A 25,461-nucleotide genomic window follows, 5' to 3' on the forward strand; every position below is an offset into this window, starting at 1 on the left:
TGATGTTATTATATAATAAAAGATATTGAATTGTTCTTTACAGCAAAAGATTCTGTAGACTTTCCCGAATACAGTGATGTCCAATATTAATACATTATGATTGTTTAAACATGTTCAAACGATCATTAAAGACGGAGAGACACCACTTTTGCACCAATTTTTGACGATATTTTTGAATTTATCTAAAAAAATAAGGGTCCAGCAGAAAATCGAACTATACCACGCGATAGAGCAGACTTTTATCTTGAGAAACCCCCCTTTGAAGTTTGAAACGTCGACGTTTTTACCGAACCAGAAAGCAAAGTATCTTCGCCCGACATGAGTTGCCGCCAGTGGCGCTTACCGCTAGAACAGGCGTTCCACGGGATACGGCGCGGCGATCGTTTAAACATGTTTAAACAATCATAATGTATTAATATTGGATATTACTGTATTCGGGAAAGTCTAGGGAATCTTTTGCTGTAAAGAACAATTCAATATCTTTTACAATAACATCACAATATTTGTTCAAAGTTGAAAAATATGTCTTTTCTTTAAACTTAATTTTCTCAAAAACTGTACATCTAGAAGAAAAATTAAGGACAGATTCGGAATCAGCGCGAAAAACACTATAAGAATCGTATAGTGGGAATCGAAATACAAAAATAAAGTTGAAATTTGTTGGACCGTGTTATTTATCAAAGTCAAGGCTTGCGAAGATTGTATTTTTGTTGGAGAGCTGCTCGTTAATTATCGCACACGGCGACGCAGGATTTTTCCTGAAACGTTTCCAGCGCCTTTGAAGTACCTTTTTGTTTCTTCCTCGACGATTCCCGCGAATTCGAGGCTCGGTCGATGGAATCTTGAGTTTCCGTTCGATTAAAACGGAGACAAACGATGGAGGAGATATTCTCAGGTGTACACGCGCGTTGCTCCAGTTTCGTAAGTTTTCATTGGTAAGCGCAGATATCCGCCGCGTTTATCAAGGATATGCTCTCCTGATTGTTATCACCAACCTTTATTCGATTGCGACATTACCGTTGCATTGGTGCATTGACCATTTCGCCTTGTAATATTTACACCGCGGTGTTCTACATGCTCGCGATTAGACGTACAAATTGTTCCGGGTGCTTGAATGTCACGCATTCCTTTTGCGGTTTCATTTTTGTCCCGCGCGCGGAAAAATCGTCAGAGACATTGAACTTCTATAGTAAACGCCATCAACGTTTTTGTCTGCTTCGGACTTTCCGAGAAAAACTGTTGACTAATATCGCTGGGAGGATACGCCGTGCGTATTACGTCGATCATTTCAGTCATTTCGTTAATCATGTCACACAGATATCATTAAGGATGTTAATCACTCTAGGCTATTCCGCTTCCAGTTAATTTCGTCCGTTTTCCGGATTAGCAATAGTTTTTCCCGTAATCTAGGATTTCAGGGAATCCCAGGATAATTCAGTAGCATAATGAATCGTCAGTGTCGTCACGCAATATCAAATTTAATGAGTTTATACTGATGAGAATTTTAATTTAAATGAGAATTCTGTGGAAAATTAAACTTATTTCATTACTTGATAAATAAATCGTAGATATTCGATCTGTGCATTAGAAAAAAGGTTCGACTGCCATTTACTGATCATGTGACTATAATAAATGGTTTCCATTCGCGAGATTTTACGATACGCTCGAGCAGGACTGTGTAATCATCCATAATATATGGTATAATACTGTGCAACGCGTTAATTACGTAGCTGATAGCAATTTCTTTCTGACCTATCAGAATTTCCAACGAAATGTGTGAACTCTCGACAAACATAAAATGCTTTCTAGGTTTTTCGATTATTGAACTATGACTAACTGACACGACTACTTCCATAGCTACTTCAAATAAAAAGTGGATGTAACAATGCGTCAATAAGTATTTGTCAAATGACTTCCCCGCTACAAAAATAGATTCTGATGTGACCAGTTGTGGGTATTAAGAACGCGTCAGAAGTGTCCTTCAACGTCTCAGAGTTTTCGGCTGTGATTTAAAATGCTAATCGCTGGTTCGATACAATATAAAAAAACTTGTTAAATGTTTCTTCCCATTCACTTGACACCTCGGTTCTGCGCAGCGCGAACTTGTGGAATATTATACATTCAAGCTGTGACGTAACTATTTATATAATATACTCTTGCGTAACATTTTATAGTTTTCCTTTTAATTATTCCCAATCCAGCGATGGAACCGCTACGCAACGCTAGTGTATCTTTTCATGGAATCCAAGTGAAACTGATATGTTAATTGTTTACACACTCGTGTGATGGAACTACCGATTTGTTCCCAAATAGCCTTCGATTAATGGGTTGTTTTGTTTAAGCGACGCAGCGGCGCGCGCTCATGGCAATAACGAAACCAATGCCATTATTCTAAGCGGGTCCCATCAATTTTCTCCGGATCGATTCGAAAATATCGCATCATGCATCTGCTATTTTGCGTGAAGTCGCATGGAATTTGTTGCGATATTAAGAACGCCGCAATTTTCAAGCCCAGTCGATATATCACATTACGTAACCAACCATGTGGATCGTACCGCAGATTGAATTCAATTATTTTATCATCAAACGATGAAAATAATATACATATGGTAGCAGTGGCTCGTTTTATTATACGCGGTTTAAGAATGAGAGAACAATTACTTGAATTTTCATAAGGCCATTAATAATATAATTTGAGTTTTTAGGCAGAGAATGTGTTTTTACAATTTCCTTCTTTATTTTGCAGCTGTTCCTAATTGATGATATCTACAAATATGATTATCATTAAGACGTTATATTTGTACTGTGGGTTTTGTGCATTTATAACAAAAAGGGACAGGTGAAATACAAAAGTATGAAGACGTTACACAGTACATTACAATATTCCTGACTTATTACCATAGTTAAAAGAACAAATACATCTTTTGATTTAGCATAAAAATCCGCAGTGCAGTATTAATATTTGAACAAAGGGTATAACAGTTTTATGGACATTTCGGATGTTAGAAAATTTCGACAGGTGATAAATTAAAAGAATATGAATGAAAAGAGTATTTCGTTTCCGCCGTTCTGAATCTCGAGTCTCATGGCAATGACGAATCGCTCTTGATATCCTGCAAAATCTATTTCTTGTTGTTGATGAGTAACGAATCACGTTCGAGGGGCTCGAGGCCCAGAAAGAGTCCAGTGCAGTCGAGCGTCACCAGTTGTGGGTGTGTCTTGAATAAGGCCCGATACACACCTCTGATTTATGCCGTGTCTCCACTCGAAACCAGTTCGCATCTGCAAAGTTACCGAGATCTAATTAACGAAACATCAGCGTGCTAATCAAGGCGCAACAGCTACAGCTATTGTCCCCGTTTTCAAAATGTCAGCGTGCTAAGCACGATACATACGTACCATCTTCGGCTAATTAGGCATTGTCTCCGTTAAAAGTGATCCTATTTCATCTTGTTATCCCCTTTTTTCGTATAGTCAATGGCTGCGGAAGAGTCCTGGAACCTTCTGGGAAAAGGGTCGGAGGCAATATATGTAGAGTTTTTGCTCCTGGTAGCAACACACCTGGCGCCCTTTTTAAGCTTTAATTGGCTGCACATGAATAACGTTAAATTGGAAATATTTTATCTTCATTTTTTAAGTTATACTCAGTGTTGGGCAAATTTCATTTTAAATAATAAATAAACGTGTGATTTTAATTGCAAATAATAACTAAACTTTTTATTTAAATGAAAGTAATTTAAATAATTCCAGAAGTGATCTATTTAGTAGTTCTTATTTGCAAATAAAAGACTATTTATTATTTGGATTGAGGTGGAAATCAAATAAATAGTTTTTGGTCTTCTCTTATTTCTTGTATTTTGTATAGTATACCCATGCGTGTTTTTTGTCTGCTATAGCAACCTTTTCAGATATGCCGCCAGGGTTCGGGCCCGTTCGGACGGCCTAGCTGCCTATAAAAAAATACAATTTAATTTATTATTTGTCAATACAAATAATAATTGAAATTGTATTTGTAAATAACAATTATCTTTATTATTTTTAAATAATTCTATTTAGACTTGCTCAAATAATAAATCATTATTTTTGCTTTTTATTTGAATATCCAAATAACAAATAACTTGTTATTTAAATAATTCTCTATTTAAATAAATTTATTTATTGCCCAACACTGGTTATACTATATGGCAATCGTTCCAATAGTCGGCTACTTAAAGCACATTTATCCTACATATTGTTTGTGTGTTCAAATTATACAATGATAACAGTTTATGAGAAGGTTCAGAAAATTGTAAATTACAACATATGATAGAACTTAATCCTTGATCGTTAGAGACTCTTTGGAATTCCTTATACCGATGTCCAATTATATTTATCATAAATAAAATGTTAACGAAGTTGTTCACTTCAAAATACCAGCTGAATAATGTGTAAAAGTAACTGAGATTGTGATACTGCAGGATCCATCTCGTAATTAAGAGTCAATGCACCTTCGTTTTACGTCCAGTTTAGCATCTCGACGAAGGAAAGAAAATTCCTCGGCCCGTGATTTAAAAAAATTTTACGGTAAGAGCGTAAATTTGCATCAACTCTTCCTCGGGTTGGTTCGCAGTTACTGGTTTTACTCGTTGGGCAAGCTTTGGACAGTACCTACATACGCCGAAGATGATAATACTCGTCCGCCTGACTCCGAGCATTCAAATGTTACGAGACCGGGACGATTGGAGCAGGGTAGACAGCAATTATGGCTGTCGCTGTACAATAGAAGGGATCATTAGAGGATAAGCGTTCGAAAAGCAGATCTCTGCTGTCCACAGTAGATTCCTCGTTCGAGAGCACCACTCGTGACCGGATACTCGGTGTTATAAGTGCACGATAAAGAGGAAGCAAGAAAAAAAGAGAACCGGTCGTAAGAGATCATAACCTCTACCAACCGTACCGCCTGTGTTCTTAATGAATTTTTAAAAAGACACTCTAGGCCCGCGAAGGGTAGCGACACTATCCGGGCTTTTTTGCTGGGCGAATCCTTACTCGGCGAAAGGTTTCATAAAATTGCCTATAAAAGGCCCATTGTTTACGGATACTTACGTTGTCGAAGTGCACTTGGATATGGAATGCACTTTCTTCTAACTTAATGTTTAGAAGCAGGTTTTAATGATAGGCTGATTGGTATTACTGGTTGTTTATTTGATATGAAGATCAGCGTGACGTGCTCGGTCGCACGTCTGGTCAGGTCTGTCTGATCTGAAAGTTCAAAATCGGTATACTCCCTTGAAACTCGAGGCTTGACGCTTCTTTCCGCGTGCGCGCTGTTTCGCGATTTACCGGGAGATTATTGCAAGATTTATGAAGCGTGCGCGAAAACGGCCGCGAATTTGAATACAAAGCTAATGGTGTTTGTTCCATAATACTTTTTATCTCGAGACGGGGCATTCGTGGAAGAATGGTGCACTTTCTTTGTGTAAATAAATAAATGCGCCGATAATTTCGGCGTTCGCGAGACAGAAGAAAGGCGTCGCGCGAATCTTCTCCCAGGCGATCGGGCAACGTGTACTCCTTCCCTGTGTAAATAAATTAACCGGCTCGATCGAAATAGCCGTTTGTCTGCAGAGAGATCAATCTGCCAGCTGCCAATTAATCCATCTGTGTTAACGATACATAATTCAAGCAGTTATCGATTCTCCACTCTGAACACGTTGCAGAATCTCGAGATAAGGACGGCGGCCGTGCGTCACCTTATGCAAATAATTCCGTTAAATCGCTGGTGTTCCCTCCCTTCCGCGATTTCTCCCGATCGTTCGTTTTCTCGTTTCGAGATTCGTTTCCGACGACCGGACTCTTATCCGCCGACACATCTCTCGATCGGTGTATCGACTGTTTGATTGGACTTTCAAGACCGCTATGACCTTGGATCGGATTTTCCTGAGCAAGTATCGCGACGACGATTCGCACGGTGAGGGGTCCGTGAGCGTTCTTTGCATCTCTCAGTCGCCTTCGGTGTATTTATATCAACGGCAAGTTCGCTCTGCTCGGTGATAACCCTTTACAAGCTAAGTAGGCTCAGAGCAGAGGTGGACATTATTTGGCGAAATAAATATTTCAAATACTATTTAATATGTTAGATTTTATTTTGCTTAAAGAAAATAGTATTTTACATAAGATATGCAATTTCGATAATAAAATGTTTTATTTTTACGGTAGTACGTATATTTTAAAATAAATAGGATTATTTACTATATACTATTTAAAATACTATTTTACCCAGCTCTGTGGTTCGGAGTTAGAGTGAGAAATCAGCTAGCGCTATCAGATTGCTGTACCTTCTATCTCAGTTTCTAAGATAGTCTTATAAATGGCTTTCAGACGGCGGTTTCACCCCTCAAACTTAAATTCTCCATCCACGTTTCGCCTATCTTTGGTTGCATTACAAATCTGTAAAGTTTCTTCAAAATCAGAAGAGAGGGCGGTCGAGTGATATTCCTTGACAATACGAGTGGTATGCGGAGACAATGTGAAGACAGTATAATGAATTAGTAATAAAAATGTGAGCGTTAAACGTGCTTCATTGACTACTCATGTAAATTTTGTTTCTTTGAATGAAACGTCTTTAGAGAGATATTTAGGCGTCGGATTTTAACGGTAAAGCCGCTGGGGTCAACAAAAAAAAAGGACGAGAGGTAGAATTTTGACGTCATGCGGTTTTAGGAATAAAGTAATTCTGATCAATGCAAACGAGATGGGAGGTAGGTAGAAGTTTGACGTCATAGGACCTTTCACTTCCCTCCTTTGAGCCATGCATCCTTTTTGTTGTGGAACCAGAAAAATCGACAGTCTTGCAAATTGAGGAAAATGCTTGGTAAATAGCTGCGTACTTGGCTACATTCTTGTAGAAGTGAACATAAGACAGAAGAAATAAAATACAAAAGTCTGGTTGCTAAAGACTGCGATTTCAAGACGTGTTGAAGAAACCGCTTTTAAAATTACAGTGTATAATACACAGTTCTTCTACAATACATTCAGCATAATACAAATTATGACAATCCGTATTATGACAAGTACTTTAATATTGTGAATCTTGTTGTGCCAAAGAATTTTCTCAAAGAGCAACGCAACAAAAATGATTGATAAAAAATTCTCCGCTTTGTGTTCAACAATCTGCCACGCTCAGACACGCTTTTCACGGTTCTTTAATCATGCGAAAGAACAATTCTGTCCAGACGGCAATCGCATTGTGCCATAGATCCTTAGTCTGTCAACCTTGTATCCTGGAGCGGATATAAAAGTGAGCGGAACAAAGAAAAATAACATAATGCCGGATCCAAAATGTATTAATGTCTTCTAAAGCATAAAATACTCGTATATCATCCGCGAAGCATAAAAGCTTCACGGTGCGATAAGTGTTTGCCGCCGCTTATCATCGGCAATAAATTAGAAAAAAGTTACGGTATAATCGATGGCATGTAACAAGTTGTGGAGCTGGGGAATTTTTAATTACCGAGTTAAAGCAAGCGGCTATGTTTAGAAGGTGTTTCTCATAAATTGTAACGTTGAGATATCTCTCTCTCTCTCCATTTTGGGCTTCTCGAAATCCTGCATGAAATTTTCCTAATTTATTAGCAAGATCATAATTAGTAAGTTTGTATACGGGCTGCGACACAACGCGCATGATTGTATAAACCGTCTGCCATGATCGTAAATCAAATTTTTGAGCGAGTTGAGTAACGTTGCATTAATTAATTCTCGCATTCATTGAAATCGCGATATTTAACGTTATCTGGGAGATAACTAGCCGGTAACCCAACTTGTTTCCAAGGATCCGTATGAATTTTAATCCGACTGCGAATTCAAGCTACCCGTCACTGCGAGATGCAGAGCGGCGGGGCTCCTATTATTACGTACGGAATTAATAATGGATGCTAGGCAACAACGTCAGAAATTAGACGAGCTTCTTATCGTGAGCACACAGCCGCGTTCGTGTCGCTTTTATTATCGCCGATCGCTTGTATGTATATTACAATCTTTAATGTGCGAAACAGCATTGAATGAGACATAAATTTGCCTTTATTAAGCGACCCGATCTAATTAAAATGCGGAGATATCCAGTTAATTATCGGAAACGCCGACTTATCACATTTTCCGAGAACAAGGATTGATCATTCGAATAATGTTCTTGTTGGTCGTAAAAAAGATGGGAGAAAAATTAGTGTGCTAATACTTTTCTTATTAAATCATTGAAGCTCAATTTAGCCTCGCAAAATAAAGAGAATAGAAACAATAAAACGAGCATAGACATTAGAAACAATAGAAACCAATTGAATCTAAATGATTCTATCAAATGCTGCTGTGTAAAGAGTATTGCATAGTCTAGAAAACGCACTGTTGTGTACAGTATTTGGAGAACACATGCATCTGTTGCGGATCAAATGCATTGAACAAGCTGCATAATTCATCGCGATGCCGGTTACGAGGTCACCGACCGATTTCGCAAACATTTTTGCCGGGCGCATTGTCTACCGAACGTCGAAATAGAGAAGCGAGGGAAAAGGGAACTGACGGACCCTTGATAGAACCGCATCGTTGCTAGCTACTGCAACTGCAGTTGCAGTTGTAGTCTGACTGCAGACCACCGAGAAGGGAAATCCAATACCATGGAATTGAATATCGTATCGACAGACGTCGTAGAGTGCGAAGGCACGTTCGGGAACAACTTCCTTCTGCGAGAACCACGGTTGATTTGCTCGAAATCGATAGAACTCATTCAGCCGTGAGGTGCCGAACTCGTCTTCATTTAATGCTTTGCATTTTAACGTTGTTCGGGATACGGAACGATTAACGTTCAATCGACCACCACAATGAAACCGCAATACAAACTAAAAATGTAGGTCATCGGAGGTCCTGGTAAATTATCCAGGGTACAAACGAGCTTATGTTCCAGGACACGAACGAAGTTAGACCTTGGACTAGTAACCCACATAATTCGCTCCGACGTAACGTGGCCGTCCTTCGAATATCAATAGTACACATGCATGAACTCCTATCCACTCACACCCTCTAAATTTTGTAAAACTTCCCGTTGCACCCGGGTTTCGTAACTTTCCTTGCATGTCCACCGACTTTTATTACTTGGTATTAAATACGTAACTTTTGGGAATGTGAATTGACGTCGACACAATCGGCGTGTGACATGTAAAAATCATTAGTTTTTCTACTGTCAAACTTAGGATTCAGAGGTTTCTGCCAGTTCAACAGACAATCAGACACATTTAATCAGTTCAATTCAGAGTTGAGAGATTCATAACTCAAGACTGTGGACCCAAGATTGGATATGTTTGGGTCCTAAACACCGACAATTTTATGGAAATCGGAATGTGCTAATACCTTTTAGAGCCACTGCATAAAAACAGCTATAATTTTGACCGTTCTGTCTGGTTCACGTGTTTCAGATACTCCCGGTCTCTGTTCCCTGCAGCTCTAACTGCAGCTGGTTCTAGTCCATGGTAAATCATACTGCATGGTGTCAACAACGTTGCTTTGCGCGGGGAAGGACAAAGACGCAGGTAATCTCATTTGTCTTCATTAGATCGAGCGCGAAGCAGACCGGCGTGATTTATCACCGTTATTTGTTTATTTATTTCTTACGCGAGAGGTCGTCATATACTTGTTTACTTTGTGTGTCAACCTTTTGTCCCGCCTACGCCGGACGTGTTTTTTCGTTCACGCTCCGATAAATCGAGAGCCCCGTAGTTATTTCTCAATCGTGTCCGAAGACCTGGTCGAGCGTGACGCACCCAGCAGGTTGAATTCCATTAACACTGGACCATCGGTTCCCGGCGCTGGATTAAATTGAGTTTATTCTGTAAGAAACGGGGCCATGTACACCAACACACGATCCTCAGTATGATTGCTTCCGGATCCGTACGTGTGTTTCAATCCGAAACGACTTCGGCTTCTATTTAGAGCGATCGATGGGACGGCTCTCGCGAAAAAGTTATGTTATTGGTCGCTGCCGAAATACGAGCTCATATGCACACATTTTGCGTTGCCGGTAATTTAAGCGTCCGACGTAATCCCGGTTTTACGGCCCATTAGGGGATCAAGTCACGGGAACTTCGCGAATGGCCGAAGTTCAATTATGTCTTCACAGCTTGGAGCAGGTCCATGGACATCTCGATCGAGATTCGCGTAATAACATGCTCTTTCCTGCATTTTTATCGAAGACAATAAACTTCGACGCCGTCTTCTCGTTAGAGGATAGAAGAAGAATGGAAGAGGACGATCTTCCTCTTGTTATCGATTCGATCATCCGTGGGAACATCGAGTTATCGGTTCCATTTATCTTCTTTCGGTTTCTATGGGTCTTCGTGTTAAACATATTACTCAGAAAGTTTCTATCCTCCTCGGAAGACGCAGCGAAGATTTCTTATTCGAGAAGTTCATGCAAAACTTCAGCCGGCGAAGTTCCCTCGGAATATGGATGAAATAGTTGATTAGCTTAAGTTCTTGCCGCGGCCGCGGGTTTGAACAATCTTGCGGACACGTGTATTTCACCGTCCATTTCTCAATTCGCTGCGTCTTCGTTTTACACCGCAAATAAATAGAGCATTCACGGATTAATTAAATACCGCGTTGAAATTTCCCGTAACAATGGAGCACGCCCGGGACATTTTAATACATCGCGACGAGTATTCTCGACGTGAATTAATTCGCTCAAAAGTTACAAATTATTTCGTCGTAATGCTTCCCCGCCACAGAGGAAGTTCAGAAGCGGTTTACAAAGCAATTAAATGCCGGCAATGAAACGAAACAGCCGAGTCGGGGCTGCAGCAAGGAAAATTAGCGTGGGCAAAAATAATAAAGAAATCCTTCCGACTCGATAATATTAATTTCGCTTTAATGATACGATAAAACCGATTGCGAAGTAATATTAATAGTTTTGCAGCTCGATGCATCGGTAAATGCAGTTTGTTTTCCAGTATTTGACCTCATACGGACTTGAAGGATTGTCGAGGATTTAGCAATATCAAGATAGACGTTGACTAAACCTTGATGACTTTAATCAATCATCTCGATCTTCCGTTTATCGCGTGGGAAATGTTTGTGTCTCAGAATGAACATTTAAATAATTGTATAACCGATTGTGCAATCTTTTGCTCTTTCAATGTCGCGGAATCTTTTACCTTGATTTCCGCTTAGTCCACCATTTTTCGCGTGAATCGATCTGCTGTCACTCGCCATTTTGTTGTTCCGCGTTGTACATTTTTTGCGTCGGACATTCGGTCGAACGGAGTTTCGTTTCAAACGAGAATTCTCCGCCCACGATCTGTCACGGTGTCTGTAGTTTTAAATAGTCGCCATCTTCGCGGACAAATATGACGTTCTCCGCACGAGAGTTCGCTCGTTTGATATGAAAATTGGATTATGCTTTTGGCGTATTTAAACCACTTCTCTGGCGCCCCGAAATAGATTGCTTTATAGTTTCATAGCGGCAAAGAGTGATTAGGTTGGATCTAGGATAGCCTAATTATCTGGACCATATACATAGGTATACCTATTTCCTTTTTTCCTGTTCAACTCGCTTGTAATTTCAGAACCTACCGTAAGTACGTGCCGACGATGATTTGTTAGAAATACGTAATCTAATAATTTTGTTCTTGAGAATTACGTAAAAGAAGATTTATAAACTTCCTTTTGGTAGAGCACAATAATTGGATATCCTCTTAACAGGCTTCCAGCAGATAAACTGTTAAAATTACGACGCCGTTAATGTTCATAAAATAATATCGAGGAATTTCGCAGACGGTTTAAGCGCGCACGTTCGAAGCGCTATTTTGATTCATTTCCGGTCGCGAAGTTGACATGAAAGGCGATCGTTCAAAAATTGATGAGTCCACGGTTTCCTGAACGACAGACAGTAAATTCAATGTTCACGAACGTGAGCAAGGAAACGCTTGATAATGGCAGCCTCGACGACTGTCGAAAGGAATCGATGTAGACATGTTCTCGAATGGCGAATGTTATCCTTTTCGAGAGATCACCATAAATTTGCTTCAGATGGTTAAACAGATCGTCATTGGAAAACAATCCTTTGAGGATCGGCTTTGACAAATCCCGGCAAAGTCGTGATAATTGTTGTCGCAACGAGCGAGGCAGTCATTTCGGAATGTAATTGTACACAGAGAGTGGCCGTTATTAAAGTATTAGCTGCATTTTCATTCACTGGCCCAGGAAACTATGTCGCGTTGCCAGCCGTTATACAGGGGGCTCGGACGAAAGTTGAGAAACTTACCGCGCGCAAATTGACCGAGAGCCGCATTAAAGCTGCTGCCTTAATTGAAATCCCTGAAATCAAAATTGCCGGTGAATGCCGCTTTTGACGATCTCCGCCGCAGTGGTTCCGTGTACATTGCGCGATCGAGTTCACCGAAACGGCCGGAGAAACTTTAATTATGGCTAGCGATTACCTGATAAAGTGGCTTTTTGTCTTCGCCGCAGCATTCAAAAACCGCGTTAAAAACCCTTTTCATATTCCACTTCAGCGACGCGACGTCTTCAACGGAGTCCTAATTTTCGTAACATTTAGCAGTAAGTAGCATTTAACATTAAAGAGGTAGTTTAAAAATCTACTTTTATACAATTGTTGTTGAAAACTGAAACGCATTGTGCAGGGAAGTTTTGAATGTTTTAACAAACTGTATCATCAATCCAATTATTTCTTCCAGGCTTTTTCTTTAAAGAAATTTTCAAGTTCCCTTTTGGTATAGACCAGTCGTCAAGAATGATACCGATAGGCTTCCGATAAGTAATGGTTTAATAAAGGCTTGTCCTGCTATGGTTATACGATATTAATTCCAGAAATAATTTGTCCAAAAAATGTTAATTTTTAATTACTTGTCACTAACGTCAATTCTCCTCGTACGGTCAAAGCCGGTAGCAGAAATCGGCGCGTTACGAGAAGATACGTCGTGCTAATGAGCCGGATTAAGACGTTTATACGGGGAGCGTCTAAATGGAAGTGCAGCCGTACAGCTCGGCGAGTTAATCTCCCTAAATTTGGGCACCTGACATTTTGCCGACCAGACGGCTGCCTCGCCTGACACCGCGAAAATATCGGTGCTCCTGGTCGAATGAAGGAAAAGCGGAAATTCAAATCATGCTCGCATAAACTCGAGTGCACACTGCACACTACTGGCTGCGTCCCTGCGCGAAGAACTGCCCCGCTGAAAATCAATTAAGAATATCGAAAATTCGCGCTCATTTCGCAGGAGCAACGGCGCGGAGCGTCGTTCCTGTTTAATCGGTGTTAAACGATCCTAATGAAAATAACGAGTTTATCAGAGACACGCTGGAGAATATCCGCCGGGCAGATGAAATCAATTTTCCGGTTATATGAAAAATGCAGCGACGTCCGTATAAAGTACGAGTCATTTTTTTGACGTCGCGTCGCGTCGTTAAAAGCTGCGCGAATATTTACCGGGAATTTGCATGTCCCTTCGATGAAAATTGACGAAAGCGTAAATGGAAAAGGCAGAGGCGAATGCTGATTTCACGACCGCTCGTCATCTGTAAAAGATTCTCTTTGTTAATTGTTTGTCAAGATTCGAAGGTTTGGTAGAAACTATGTTTGGTACAGTAAACAATAGGTTATAACAATATCCCACAGCTGTGCTTGGGTCTACGTTGTATGCATTTACTTTCGGCGATATACAGAGCGCGCCATTTCACTCTGCTAACATTTTGAGCACATGTTAAAACTATAAATCGCGCGATTAAACTGTTTATTTTGCAACTGCAATTAATTCTGCTCTAGACTTTCACCACATTTTACTATAACAACTCGCGAAGTTTGTTCCCAGGATTTTGCGATACGTAGTTAAATGTTCCTATGTCAACTTTATCATGACTGGACTGTGGATCTTTATGCAATTTCCCAATGCCATAGCTCATTTCCCAAAAGTTGAGAGAAACATCTCTTTGGCTGATGGAAGATCTATTATAGAAAGACTGAACCAAAATTGTATCTTGGAAGATTTTTACGGATAATAAAATAATTAAGCATGGCAGAGACAGGAAAAGACACTCTATAATTAATTAATAAATGAGTACAAGAAATAAGTGCGTGCGCATGCGCACGAGCGAGGGGTGTTCCTAATGCGTCCTTAAAGGGTGCGTACTTATCGAACGGCTGAAGACAACAGACTTGGAAAAAATTGAATTTATGTAACGATAAATGCGCATACATTTCTTCCACCGGCTGGGAATTCTAAGATTATTGATAGGCGTTCCAGAAATTGACGCCATACACGGAAACTCAATATATCTTTTGTCCAGTGACCTGGCAGTCTAGCTTGTATACCTCTCGGAGATATTCGAGATTAGCTCGAACTTGGTCCTCGAAGAATAAAACGTTGTTCCTCAAACTGCTCGAGAGATTTCGTGATTTTACAGAGGATCCTTGGATCCTTGAGACTTTCCACAGTCGTCTGTGCTGCGTATCTGACTTGGAGCCCGTATGCAAAAGGAATTGGTCTGCGATAGAATTTTGTGATTATTGTATAAAATTTATATTAGTTAATTCAAGTATGCATGTTTATTATATAATTTTTTTAGCATCTTTGAGCAATTATGAACATATTTGTAAAGCTGGTCATATGTGACCATTGAGTTTTTATATCAAAGCGAACCCAATGAAGTTAAAGAGCATTTTATTTCAAAGTTAACAGAGTAGTGCAAACTGCAAACTATGTAGCAGTAGCGACTTCGCAAACACAAGGCCACAATTCGAACACCCATGGAGCATATATTTAACATACATACACCCACCCATTTACAACTCGTATTTATCGCGTACATGAGTGTATGCCTCTTATGTGGTTATCCATCCATCCTTGCCCCGCTTCCACCGTCTCGAAGAGAGATTTCCAGGAGATTTACTGTTTCCGGAATTTATTTGAATGCCCCTCGCACCCGTCCTTATCCCCATTTCCTGGTGTCCTTCGAAGAATGTCCCTTTATCGTTTCACTTCGAAAAATCTTTCACGTTGAGATACTCGGTTGGACTTCGCTCGCCAGAATACGGTCTATGAATCGTCGCGAGCATGTGGCCGTGGCATATACGTCGGTATATGTACACACGTGCACTTTCGAAACAGTGCTTCGCATTCTTCCGCGCACGAGTCTACGACAACTAACATTTCGTGCGTCATCGCAATAAAAAAAATTCCCAGCTTCATATATTTCCACGCGTCCCTGTTCTATTGGTTCAGCACCTGATTTCCAAGCGGTGGGATTAAATTGATATATTTAAAGCGCTCACTATTTTGGTAGCTAAAAGTTAAAGGAGTCGCAAGAAAGAGCATACTTCTGTCTGCAACCAAATTAGAAAACGTTTTTCCATCGCCAAGAAAGAAAATCAAGAATTTGTTGAAAAAAGTCGGTTATCGAGACGAAACTCTCGCTTTAAAGAAGAAAAGTACGTAGATTTTCTGCAGTTTTCTTGAAACGGAAATTGTATCTACAGGCGGAACAGATTTATTTTCATGACCGTTCTATTGTTCCGCTGGTACGATACAGGTATCCATTTGAGAACGAGAGATCGGCGCACTCGAGGATATTTCAATTTAAGAATCCTATCTCATTAAGGTCACCTTTTCGAGCATAGATTTAATTAATCCTTGTCGGCCGCTCGCCGGGGCCTCAATGAAAAATTAAATTTCAGCCGGTTCCCGTGGAACGACCCTTTTCGCAGGACTAGCTCCGTCTCGGACTACGATTCCTGACGTAAATTGAATTTTCCGTAGTGAGAATCCTGTAAACGGTTGCTTAGAAAACAGTGAATTCCACGGGACGCGTTGTTCCCGGGGTGGAAACGTCTTGTCGTTTATCTTCCGCCGGTTATTTTCGACGGGGTATAATTTTTAAGTGTTGCGAGAATATCATCGGTTATCTACTTAAGGTCCGCCATTTCACGTTGACCTCCTTCGTGCATGGGGAGGCGCACCCGAACATTCTTTTCTTCGGCTTTTTCCATTTCCAAGATCACCCATTATCGCTGGAAACCCGCTGGCGTAAGCGTTACTTCCTTTATTGTCTGGTCACAGATTGAGTAGCACTACTGGCATCAAGTAGAGTCATCTGTCCGTGATCAGACCGGGCCGCGTCGGGTGTGGGTGATTTGTCCCGATTCTTGTTCTTTTTAACGCCGCACTTATCGTTCGTTTTATCGTTCGGATATCGAACGCCAAATTACTTTTCGTTATGGCTGCTCGCGCTTTTTTTTAAAATAATTCATCCCTACGTTGAAACGGCGAACTTCGCTAATCCCTGCATTCTATTACAATTCACATGCAAGTATTAGGTTGTTGCACATGCTTTATTTTTAACCCTTTGCGCTCGGAGCTTTCTTAACTTGAAAATTAAACATTTCTTCTGACCTAAAATAATGCCATTCTTTATGAGATTTTAAATTTGGTGGATATGAAATTGATAATTATACCTTATGAAATACTTAAATTTTCAGTAATTATTTAGATACCTACACATCTAATAATGTAAACAATATTTTCAATAATGGTACAGCAATTTTTAATGGTGCCTCAGAGTCGCCACTCGAGTGCTAAGGGTTAAACACTAACGTTAAACAAAGACAGTTATTTTCTAAATAAAACTTGTTGGTTAAATCAACCACTATGTGTGGTCATCATATTTTCTCAACCAATTACAAATTTCTCGATTGTATGTGTTAGTAACGATGGAATAGTGATAAATAATGAGTCTCCCGACGCCTCGTTATAGCAGATTTGCAAAGTTCGTTAGAAAGTTCGATTAATAAGATTTATTTGAAATTGGAGTTTTGCCCGAACGAATACTTCAAGCATAATGACGGGATTTATGCTCCAAGTTTCGTGTTTTCAACAAGTTTCGTTATACCTGTTAAATACCTTATGTAGATCATTATTTCCATAGTTTGCACGAGATGTTCGAAGTTTCGACGCATTGACGTCGAAGTCCGAACTATCTCTTAATACATATTTCAGGCTGGTCGTTGAGTACTTAAAACGATCATGGGAGACCCAGGCTTTCCGTATCGGGCAATACGTATATGGTTCTTCTCGGTAATCGATTAACCGTCGATGCACTCGAAGGAATTCGTTGTCACAGTCAAGTTCGTGTATTCTGTTTCGTTTTGAGTTATCGGGTCAGAAAATCTTGCATACTGTGTAGAGGACATGTAATGTGTCCGCGCAGTCGTGTTGGACATTTTAAATTTTCTCCACTTGTTAGAATAATGTATAATGTATAATATAAATGTTTATCAAGAAAATGAAGGTGCGTTTCCCTAAGCATCTGAGAAAATGTTTTGTTTACTACCTAATGATCCTTCCCGAGTTAAACAACTTTTGTTTCAAGTTGCTCGACAGGTAAATTCAGTTCGAAAGTAATACCGATTCATTCGATGGATTTTGCACATATGGGCGTGTTCAGTATCTATGGTAAAGGCGACGACACAATCCACTAGATTGCCTAAGAGAAGCCATCTTAATAACTTTTTGAGATAGAAACAATAATGAAGACAAGACTAGTATGGCCATTTAAGGATGTACAAATTTTCGGAAAACGAGAAAATGTATGTTGAACATACATTTGCGGCTACTTGCAAATACAAAATCCCTCCTGTTAAAATATGTCTAAACTGCAGAATAAAATGTTTGCGTGTGTCTGAATGATGAGCAGACACGCTGGCCACTTTCTATTCAATTGCACGCGTGTTCGCCGAATTTCGAAGCTTCGTCCGCAAATACTTCATTCTACACTTTCGATTCGCATTCTCACAAGTAGTCACCTGGTTGCACAATGACTGTCGGGACATCCTGAACGGAAGAAACCTTTATTTCCAATTCAGCGAGAAAATGACGAGCTCGCGTGGAAATAGAATGTAAGTTCCTTCCTTTAGAGTCATGAGAAACCTCTCGTTTTCAAAGGGGTTTCAGCACTTGGTAGACGCTTAAGATGAATTCCCAGGATTTCGGGATAACCCGATAGAAGAGTAACTATCCCCTTCCCAAAGAAAAATCAGTTTTCGGATTACGCTTGGCCGAGCGGCGGCATCCGTTTAAATCCGAAATTTTCTGCCGGGAAATTGGTTCGAGTGTTTTGCATCGATTATCTCTAACGAACACAAATATCCTCCAGAGGTCGGCGCGGATTCCCGGCTCGTTCGTTAGCGGAGAACGCCGACTGTTATCCCATTCTCGGCTTTGAAGGAACCACGGCCCAACGAAGCCGCGGAGAAACGAATAAAAGGCCGCATAATGCGAAAGTAGAAGAAGGGTCCTCCCGTTATTCACTCGTTTTTTCGTCCCCTCTGCTAAAGTCTTTCCAGAAAATCGTGCATTTTATCGCCGGGACGTTTCGCTTTTTCGGATAAGAATGTCTTCCTTTCGGGTCTCGTTTGTTCGAAAAAAAGAAAACTTCCCTCTCGCTCTCTCTCTCTCTCTCTCTCTCTCTCTCTCTCGGTACCCTCCACCCTCCGCCCATTGTTGCGAAAGTTGACTACTCTTTAAGAAAAGGATCGCCGGACGCTTGAAAGTTTTTTAATATGGGGAGCGTAATAAAGCGGAACAGGAACGTTGTACATTATCAGAGATCACTTTGTGGTCGCCCACGATCGAGCCCACTATCGCGAAAATCTTGCGAGTAACCATAACAATTCGATGATACAAATCATCGAACGCCGTCTATCGCGCGCAATGGGACGCAAGTTCCTCGTAAAGTCGAGGAGATTCGAAACTGCGTTGCGACGAGGACGCGGACGAAAGATCAACACCAAACGCGATCAATAAGGGGGTCGGAGGAGCCATAAAATCGTTGAGAAAGCAATCGCGGGCTAAACTGCGATCGTAAAAGCGCTTTTAGTCCTCTTGGCCCGTCGCTGTTTTCTTAAACAACGAGAAACCGTGATCAACGTGCTCGATAACATGGGGTTTTCTTCATTACGGCCTGCATTTGCACCTGGATGTACAAAATGGTCAGATAACGTAAGATCACAAGTGGAAGTTTATAAATAAAGCTAAGCTAGGTGATGGGAATGATTAAAACAGTCATGTATTAGGGTACGTCCAGAACAAACCAAACTCGAGCTGGTGTCAACTGAACCGAGAAAGCCATATAGAGGGCGACAGAGTTACAGAGTTAGGCCTACTTTTTCCCATATTTTCCCAAAGAATATCCAACAACACCTTTTGGAATATGTCAATGGGTCTAAAACAAAGCTGGGCGAGAGAAAAGGTTAAAGTGTCAGGCAGGGACGTTGGAACAATCCTGCACGAGGGTACGTCCAGAACAAACCAAACTCAACTTCGTGTCCACTGACCCGAGAAAGTCATGTGAAGGGTGTCAGAGCTACCATAAGGGTCTCGACACACGCAACACTATATCTCAAGCCTAATCATGTCTGTCCTAACGCATAGAATGCAACGAAGTAGTCAAACCAATTTTTTCCCTACATGTTTCTAAACAGAAAGAGCGGTCTCCACCGGAGGACATCAATGGAACTAAAAACAAAGTTAAAAATAAAAAAAAATAAGCAGCGCCGTTGAGACAACCCACCATTGGGGTACTTGCAGAGCAAACCGAACAGAATGCCATGTCGCAATCATGAAATTCATATTACATGAGACGAATCCGCCAAAAGGGTCCAGACAGGATACTATACTAAATCTCGAATCCGGGAGTAGAAACTCCAACAGTGAGAGGGAGGGAGAGAGAGGGAGAGAGAGACCGGGGGTAGGGTAGTTAGGATAACTTCTCAGCACTGTTCCATGTTAAGAGAAAAGAAAAATAATCCGTTGTAGGAGCCCTTGGGACCAAAAACAAGAGCCGACGCAGGTGAGAGAAAGGGTTAAAGTAGCAAGACAACGATGTTAGAACTACCCAGCAGACGTCGACGGTCTGTGTGCTCCGGCCGCGGAGGCTGCGCGGAAAAATCGATAGGCAACGGGAACCGACGGCGTCGTCGTCGTCGGCGGTAACGTTGGTGGCGGCGGCGTCGGCGGCGTCGGCAGCGTCGGTGGTGGTGGTAGTGGTGGTGGTGGTGCTATCGGTGGTGGTAGCGAGTAGCGCGATAGAGTCCGATGGTGCAGTCAACGCTGGGACCGGCAGCCCAAAAGACACACGCGGATCTCGCACGTTCTCCACGTCCCTCCCCCTTTTCTCGAGCACAGCCCCCTGTATCAGCCACCATTCAACACATTCGCACGGCCCTGACAGACAGAGTGAGAGAGTGAGAGAAAGAGAGCGTGAGAGAGAGAGAGCGAGAGAGAGAGAGAGAGAGAGATCGAAACAGGAGTGTGCAACGTGTCGCGTCCCGGAGCCGGAGCTTCTCTCCTCGCGGAGCACGACTACTCGGGCCGGCTCGGGCCGAAAGCGGCTGAAAGAAGAGAGACCAGACCGCGGCTGGTTTATCGGCCGGTACGCTCCTTCGGCGCTCGTTTACGTGCAGTGGGTGTGTGGTGATGGAATTGATGGAATCGCGACGCTCGTGACGCGACTTAACACGTTGTGTGACAAGGACTCGATTCGATATCCAACGCAGCATGACGACGACAAGAGTTTCACTCTCTCGTTGCACCTGCACGCACGGCGTCTCGCTGCGTAACCATCGCGTGTGAGCCCCACCGAGAAATGCAATGTTGTGACGCGTGACACCGCCGGGCCCGACCCACCGGGTTCCAACGGTCTCGGATACTCGTTTTCCACCGGCTTCTTCTCGCGATCACTGTCCGGAGGAGAACGGGAGTTCTCTCTACCGGCGCTGCCTCCCCCGGCCATGGATGACAAATGTTTCGTGTGAACGGTAAATGTCAGCCTGGGCAGCCGAATCCGCTACACCATGCGCGCACACGTACACAAGTGGACCCCGTGCGTGACACCGTCGTTCCGGACGATCTCGCGAGGAAAAACGGCCGCGAGCCTCGCTGCTGTCTGCCGGGATTTCGAGCTTTTGTCGGTTCACGAGTCCTCCTCTCTCCCTGAATGTATCGCGCTACGCGCCTTTTCGAGGACAATGACCCCGCCGCGCACCTTGCTTCCTTCTGGGTCGCACTTTTGTCGCTGGATTAACCTTTTCACGGCCTCCTCCTCTCGCCCGGCGAATGGGCGCTCGTTCCTTTTTTTTTTATGGTCTCCTCACGAGAAGTCGGGACCGAGTGCTCCATTCGCGGTTTCGTCATTCTTTCTTTTCAGCGAAATTTTTACGCCGATCCGGAATTGCGCTTCGTGCAGCCTGGCCAACGCGGTGGACAGGCTGCTCGACGCTTTCAATTATGTTATGACGTTTACAACGGGACCGTTGCGCGATACTTTCGACGAAACCGCACAATATACCGTGCTCGGGGCCGTTAGTACCATTAGAACCGGGTCGAATGCGGTTTTTGCGGTACTTCAATTTCGGTGGCTGCGTTCGTACAGCGTTATTTATAGTTGGCAATTTATCGAAGCATCGTTTGTCCCCCTCCCCATCTCCCTCTTATCGTTCAAACTAAATCTGCAATGATTCGTGCTCGCCGGCGTTAAGATTGATTTAGGACACAGTTCTTTTTGATCTGAATCACGCGAAGTCACTGTTTGCTCGACTATTTAACGGGATTTATCGCGATGGAACGAATAATAATCTGTCAAAGTGTTAGGCTGTTTGCTTAGTCGGTTGCGGGGCTTCGCCTCTCGAAAATATTGCGACAACGGGTTTGTCCTGTTAATTTGAATGCTCGAGAGACTCGAAGATACACATTGCTCCAGTGTCCTTTTCGTTATTTCATTGTTGGGTTTCCGTGCTATAGCTATAAACAATACGGTGATACTTGGTTGAAGGTAGACGGATTGTAACGTACAGGGTGAGGCACCTTAAAGGGTCTAGTCTAGTCTGCTTTAGGCTAACTTTGGGGGTTTTTCATTGTAAGACACGAGTCTGTTTATCATCGTACTTTTTTTGAGATTTTTGGTTATGATCAAAATATTTTCACAAATTTTTGGACGAGGAATTTTCACTGTTCCGAGTTCGATATATTCAGCATTTTTCATAAATGCATACAATCCATGGTCTAATGATTAGCATTACAGACATGAGATTTTTCAAGTAGCATAAAAATATGAAGATAACATTATATTTCACAAAAATAATTCCAGGTAATAGTTATTCCGCGTGCGAGGCAACGAAATCAATTGTTCGGCCGGCCCGTCGATGATTATCTATTTCGTAATTCGTAAAAGGGACTTTCAACTTCATCTTCACCACGCCTTTACCGTGTTCTTCTGCTCTCAGTCGCCATTGTCACCATAGAGGAGCATTATTAATCAGTGCTGCGGCTCGCGACAACGCATTCCTACATGCATAACAGAGGAATACTCTCTTCCATGTTCTCCCCTTCTTCCGCCATTCTTTTACTTCGTGTCACTTCTCTGCCTCGAGAGCAATCCTCTACTCTCGTCAAGCCTACTCCAATGTGTCCCTGTATACGGTCTAACGTAAGAATGAATGGTTAAAGACATTACGACGCGTAACTCCCGTTGTGATTGTTATTTTCTCCCTCACCGCCCTTGTCCGTCAGCCTCGGGCTACCCAAAACACGATTCATCTGCGCAACTTTCGTCGTCTTTGAGTATACGCGATTCTAGCCGCTCGAAACTTGTCATCGATGATTCCAGACCCTTCAAACTGTTCTCTTTCCACGTCTCTTTTAACAGTCACTCGTCGGTTCGCGTTCCCGTTCCCATTCAAGTAGGCAGCTCTCTAAAATTTTCTGAAGCGTCTACGAGGAACAGAAACAAAATTTCTTCCCTTAACAATTTCAACAAGTTCAAACTGATATGAGTCTCTCCACATTTTTCTGTCTCATGTTCCGTCATTTTCGTCATGAAACCACACAGTCTACAATTTATCCACTACATTATGCAAGCTTATGTATTCATAGAGTCGCTTCCGGTTCCCTACAAGGAGACAGCTTTCTAAAATTTTCTGAAGCGTCCGCAAGGAATAGAAACGAAATTTCTTCTCTTAACAATTTCGAATTAATACGAATCTTTCTAGATTCTTTTGTCTCATATTTCATCAGTTTTGTCATGAAGCGATACGGTCTACAATTTATCCACAAGATGATGCAACTTTGTGTATTTATAGTGTCCAGTAGCCTTCAGAACTCGATAATGTAAAGATTCTAATGAAGTACAGGGATTGGAACTCTGTCCAATTTTTTCTCCAGATATCAATGCCTGAGATAGTGTATTTGCATAAACCTTCGCAGCGTATTCGTTACAGCTAATAAATTATTCCGGAGATACTACAGAGATATTTATCCTTGTATAATTGCGTCACTAAATTACTCGCTTTGAGCCGCGAAAAGTCGACATTCGGCAATCGGAGACACACGAGGCAATTACTTTGATCGCATAATTGACTCGGTAGACGGCGGTAATTAGCAGGCGGGTCTTAATTTGCTTCTTGGTAGTGATTTGCTCGCTGGTGGTATCCAAACGCTCACGATCTACGATTCCTCGTCGACCTTTTACACCAGCGAAACACGAGAATCATTTATAAACTTCACGGAATCGTTGTTTATTTGTGTGACTGAAATTAAACGAAATTCTCGACGCTTTGATTTTAATTTTTCTTCATAGATTTTAATATTTCCAGCTGTCCTGGCTTTTGATTGAAACATTTCAAAGCTTAAATAGGACAATCATTTTTCTAAATTCTATAGAATCGTTGTGAATTCGCGCGATTAAAATTAAAATAATTTCTGAACGCTCTGGCATTCACCTTTGTTAGTGAATTTTAATATTTTTCGCAGCCCAGGTGGTTCAATCTCATTTTCCCCTGTAGCTATCCTCGTTAGCCCGTGCTCGCCACGTTTTCATCTTGCCGAAGGTTTTGCGTATTTTCATATTTTTCGAAGGCGGCCGCTTCCGACCGCGTTGCGCCCAGGTAAATTGTATTACTCTACCGAACTCGCGATATATTCCTATCCTTTGTGCTCCATCCCAGCGATTGGTTAGGATGTTTCGAATAGTTGGCGGCTGCACCGAGCTGCAATGGTTCCCGCCCGGTATACCGATCGCCTCGCAAAATATAATCACGTTGATACGCCCGTGCGCGAGGCAGAATTTTTGAAGTGCCCCGGCAGAATGAATTCCGCTGCGGAAACGATCCAGCATCAGCTGTTGTTCATCCGACGAGCAGACATTTTCTCGGGAAATTATTTCATCGCTCGGACGGCTTCTCTCGAAACCCTTCCTTGTATTTCTTGGCAAACCCGATATGACTTTTATTAATTCCTCCTTCCCGAGAACTCCATTCGGGTCCATTCTCTTACTGCGTATAATCCTTCTGGAAAGAAACATAAGCGTTTTCCTGCAAAAGGCAGCCACCGTTTACTGAAAAAAATCTACTCAGGTTTTTTGCCTTGGATCGATTCGGCGGTCTGAAATTAGTGGAATTAAGAAAGTGCTTCGAATAGATCTTATTAAGTTTCGCAAAATATTATTAGTAGACTTCACGCATTTATGGCGAAAATGTGTAGGTGGAACTTGAAACAGTGGTTGAAGGAATTTTTATCAATTTACCAAAATTATTAACCTTTTGCACTAAAATCTAGTAAATTAATCATTAATGTACTGTGGATTTTATGCATTTATTATTTGGGGCACTAAGCATTAACATTTTGTTTCCAGTTTGAGTATGCACCCATTAAATTTCCTTTCGACATTCTTCTTTCGGTATCTCGAATTGTAAAGTAACATTCAATAAGACCGCGGCGTTTCCATATTTCCGCCGAGATAGCCCAGATTCAATGTTCGAAGTCGGAGGAAATCCATAACCTTGCTGAAAGATTGGCATCCTTATGCTGGCTCGGTTGCCGAAACAAAGTGTCCATGCGTCGACTAGCAGAACGGCGATATTGAAAAACAAAGATCGCCGGCAACGGTACAGGAAGGAACGGTTTTTCGTGAGCTCGCCCAGGGTCGATATCTTGTTATCGGAAAGCACTAGTCATCCTGATAAAACGATACCGCGGATACCGAGGATAAATTACGAAACAACGCCGCCATCGCGGCCGCTATGATTTTCGCAGGAATATACGGCACCCGGCTCCCTTTTGCCGCAACAACGACACAGAAATCCACGCGAGGTCTACAGAGCCATGTTGAAATACACGACATTTCGGGTTTACGTGCTCCCTATCGCACAACTATTTTTTCCCCGCAGGTTTTTCTTTGTGTTCGTACGTCGTTTCAATCGATGAATTCGTTCACATTCACGTTCTCTTCGCACGGAGATTTCAATCCCTTTCGATCAAGACTCTTCAAACTGAATTAATACAGGATTTATTAATGCTAGTATTGTATTGTTATTATACAGGGTGTCTCAGCTTGAAGGAGGCCACCTAAATATCCCCTTTATTTTTAATGGCACAA

General features: G+C 41.8%; 1 protein-coding gene and 1 long non-coding RNA gene across 4 annotated transcripts in view; one reads left to right on the forward strand and one right to left on the reverse strand.

Moving 5' to 3' along the window:
* Positions 1-25,461, forward strand: part of Rhogef3 (Rho guanine nucleotide exchange factor 3) — a 244,696-nt gene that overhangs the window by 11,352 nt on the left and 207,883 nt on the right. For 2 of the 3 annotated variants that reach the window (XM_076422055.1, XM_076422058.1), the window contains exon 2: positions 9,441-9,554. In XM_076422055.1, the coding sequence (XP_076278170.1) occupies positions 9,509-9,554 (46 nt within the window). In that variant the 5' untranslated portion in view covers positions 9,441-9,508. Of the gene's footprint in view, positions 1-9,440; positions 9,555-20,395; positions 20,849-25,461 lie in introns of those variants that run through there. The other variant, XM_076422056.1, reaches the window with a different exon arrangement.
* On the reverse strand, positions 2,688-20,110 carry LOC143208064 (uncharacterized). Its single transcript, XR_013008827.1, has 3 exons — positions 19,927-20,110; positions 3,400-3,588; positions 2,688-3,282 (listed from the first exon to the last, which is right to left on the reverse strand). It is a non-coding gene; the product is annotated as an uncharacterized LOC143208064 (long non-coding RNA).

This window comes from Lasioglossum baleicum, chromosome 4 (assembly GCF_051020765.1).
Source record: "Lasioglossum baleicum chromosome 4, iyLasBale1, whole genome shotgun sequence".
Taxonomy (NCBI): Eukaryota; Metazoa; Arthropoda; class Insecta; order Hymenoptera; family Halictidae; genus Lasioglossum; species Lasioglossum baleicum.